The 2,684-nt window shown below is 38.8% G+C and overlaps 1 protein-coding gene across 1 annotated transcript in view; it reads right to left on the minus strand.

Annotated features, from left to right (window-relative positions):
• Positions 1-2,684, minus strand: part of Kif15 (kinesin family member 15) — a 72,681-nt gene that overhangs the window by 56,552 nt on the left and 13,445 nt on the right. The window contains exon 3 of the mRNA XM_028767326.1: positions 2,051-2,234. Within this exon, the coding sequence (XP_028623159.1) occupies positions 2,051-2,234 (184 nt within the window). The remainder of the gene's footprint in view (positions 1-2,050; positions 2,235-2,684) is intronic.

Here is a 2,684-nt window from a genome sequence, read left to right on the forward strand (position 1 = left end):
TTTATTTTATTTTATTTTATTTTATTTTATTTTATTTTATTTTATTTTTGGTTTTTCGAGACAGGGTTTCTCTTATAGCCTGGGCTGTCCTGGAACTCACTCTGTAGATCAGGCTGGCCTTGAACTCAGAAATCCACCTGCCTCTGCCTCCCAAGTGCTGGGATTAAAGGCGTGTGCCACCACTGCCCAGCTGTAGACACAGTTTATTAACAAAAAGTGAAGTCTTAAACCTACACTGTCCATAAGCTACATGTGGCTATTGAGAGCCTAACGTAGATTACTAGTCCAAATAGAGATATTGTATAATATAGGAGATTTGAAAGGCTGAATCAACAAGAATGGAAAAGATTTTAATAATAGTTTATACTAATTACATATTAAAGTGGTATTTTGGATACACTGAGTTAAATTATATATATACACACACACACACACACACACACACACACACACACACACACACACACATACATACATACATATATTGACCATAATTAATTTTACTGGTTTCTTCCCCTGCCCCCCTCACTGTGTCTATTAAGATTTTTTTGGGGGGTTTTGGAATCTTGTATTCCTGCAACTGGTTATGTGTAGCTGAGGCTGTTCTTGATCCTTCTGCCTTTGGCTTCTAAGTGCTGGGCTTAGCCACAGGCTACTTTGCCTGTCTTTCAGAGATGAATGGGATATGTGTATGCAACTGAATGGGGAAGGCTCACCTTGAATATGGCTGGGGTCTTGACAGAACAGAGTGAAAGGAAGGGACAGCTTACTAGATCTTCTTGACCTGAAGTATATTTTGCCACTGTCATTTCCAGCAACCCTAAGAATCCAGTTTTAACTGGGTTGTCGTATCACGCCTTTAATCCCAGGACTTGGGAGGCAGAGGCAGGAGGATCTCTGAGTTCCAGGACAGACAGGACTACACACAAAGAAACCCTGTCTCAAAAAAACTTTAAATAAGTGTAGCTCATTTTATATTTCTATTGACTATCAATTTTCTAGCTGAAAAGAAAAAAGATCTAAAAATTTTATGACACAAACAAATCTCGTGTGTTAAGACTGTGAGGGGCTGGGGATGGAGTTCACTCAGCAGAGTGCTTGCCTAGTACACAAAGCCCTGGATTCAATCCCAGCATGGCATCCATCAGGCATCATGGTCATGCCTGTAATCACAGCACCCAGGTTGGAGGCAAGCAGATGTGAAGTCTGAGGTCATCTTGGGCTACACAGTGTAACACAGGCTAGCCTGGGATACGTAAGACCCTATTTTAAGGGGAAAAATAAAGACCTATCATATCTGATCCAGTAGCCATTAACAACATGGAACTTTCTAACTTTGCTCATTCAACACATTAGCCATATTCCAAATGCTTAAGTGCCATGTATGGCTAATGCACCCAAGGAACCAAAATTTAAATTTTATTTAGTTGTAATTAGTTTACATTTCAATTACCAAGTAGCCAGAGGTCACTGAAACAGGTCAAATACTAAGTATTTCCATCAATTCAGAAAGCTCTGTCAGACAGTGGTATTAGATCCTAATTAAACTGGCCTTAAATATAAAGCAATTACTTTTATAATAGTCATCTTTTTAAAAATTGTGTTATGTATGAGGGCAGGCACAGATGTAGAGGTCAGAAGACAACTTTGAGGAGTAAGTTTTCTCCTCCAACCTTTATGTGGGTTCTGAGTTTGAACTCAGTGAGACCTATGCGGCAAGTGACCTTACCCACTGAGCTGTCTTCACTGGCCCACAGTCATAGTCTTCTTAAATCCTTAAACTACAAAGTCAACTCTACTAGTGATTGTTTCAATGCTTCTGAAGTCTTCATTTATTTTCATTGGTGTGTATAAAAAGAAACATAAAGCAAGCCTGTGTGATTCTGGGACAAAGTTTGAAGAACAAAGACAACTGCTAAAAAAAAATAAATTAAAAATATTTATGGAATGCTTTAGCTTTCTTTCTGAAATCTGCCAAACTAAAAAGTGACATATTGAACCCCTACATTATATATTTCAAATGAAAGGGCAAGTTTCCAGTAAGCAGTACCTGAGTGGTGTCCATGCCTGCAACATAATCAAATACAAAGGTCTTGGGGTCTGGGTTGGAGTGTAGCTGGAGAGTAGTCTGGGAGAGCACAGATAAGCAAAAACTCTGCTCTCCATCCGCTGATCTGGCGCCCTCTTCAGCAGGACGAATTCGCACAAAAACTTTGATGGCATCACCTTCATTACTAAGGATCAAAACAAAAGGGGAAAAAGCTGTAAAATAATCAGAATCTCAAATTGCCTGTAACATTTCTATAATGAGTTCATGTACTAGACCTACTCTACTGAAATTTACCCCCTTTAAATCTTCACAAAACTTACAACCTTTACAGATTTATTTCCCAGGAGATATCATCACAAACCTTTACTGTAAATAAAATCAAAGGCAGTTATTTCAAGGAGCTTGACACACTGCTTTCGGTCATTTCCCTCTTCCTAGTACTAGTAAGTCTTTGCAAGGAATTACCACGCCACTCACACTCCGTGTTTTCACTGGGAATTGAGAAGGTATGAGGACGTATGCAATTTTCCTCTACTTCTAGCTGGTTGAATACAAGCTAACATTTTTAAATAAACATCTCTGACCATACTAAGCAGTTATCTTAGAAATACTATATTAGGGGCTAGAGTTCAGC

The sequence above is a fragment of the Grammomys surdaster genome, unplaced genomic scaffold (genome assembly GCF_004785775.1).
Source record: "Grammomys surdaster isolate TR1022 unplaced genomic scaffold, NIH_TR_1.0 172, whole genome shotgun sequence".
NCBI classification, from domain to species: Eukaryota; Metazoa; Chordata; class Mammalia; order Rodentia; family Muridae; genus Grammomys; species Grammomys surdaster.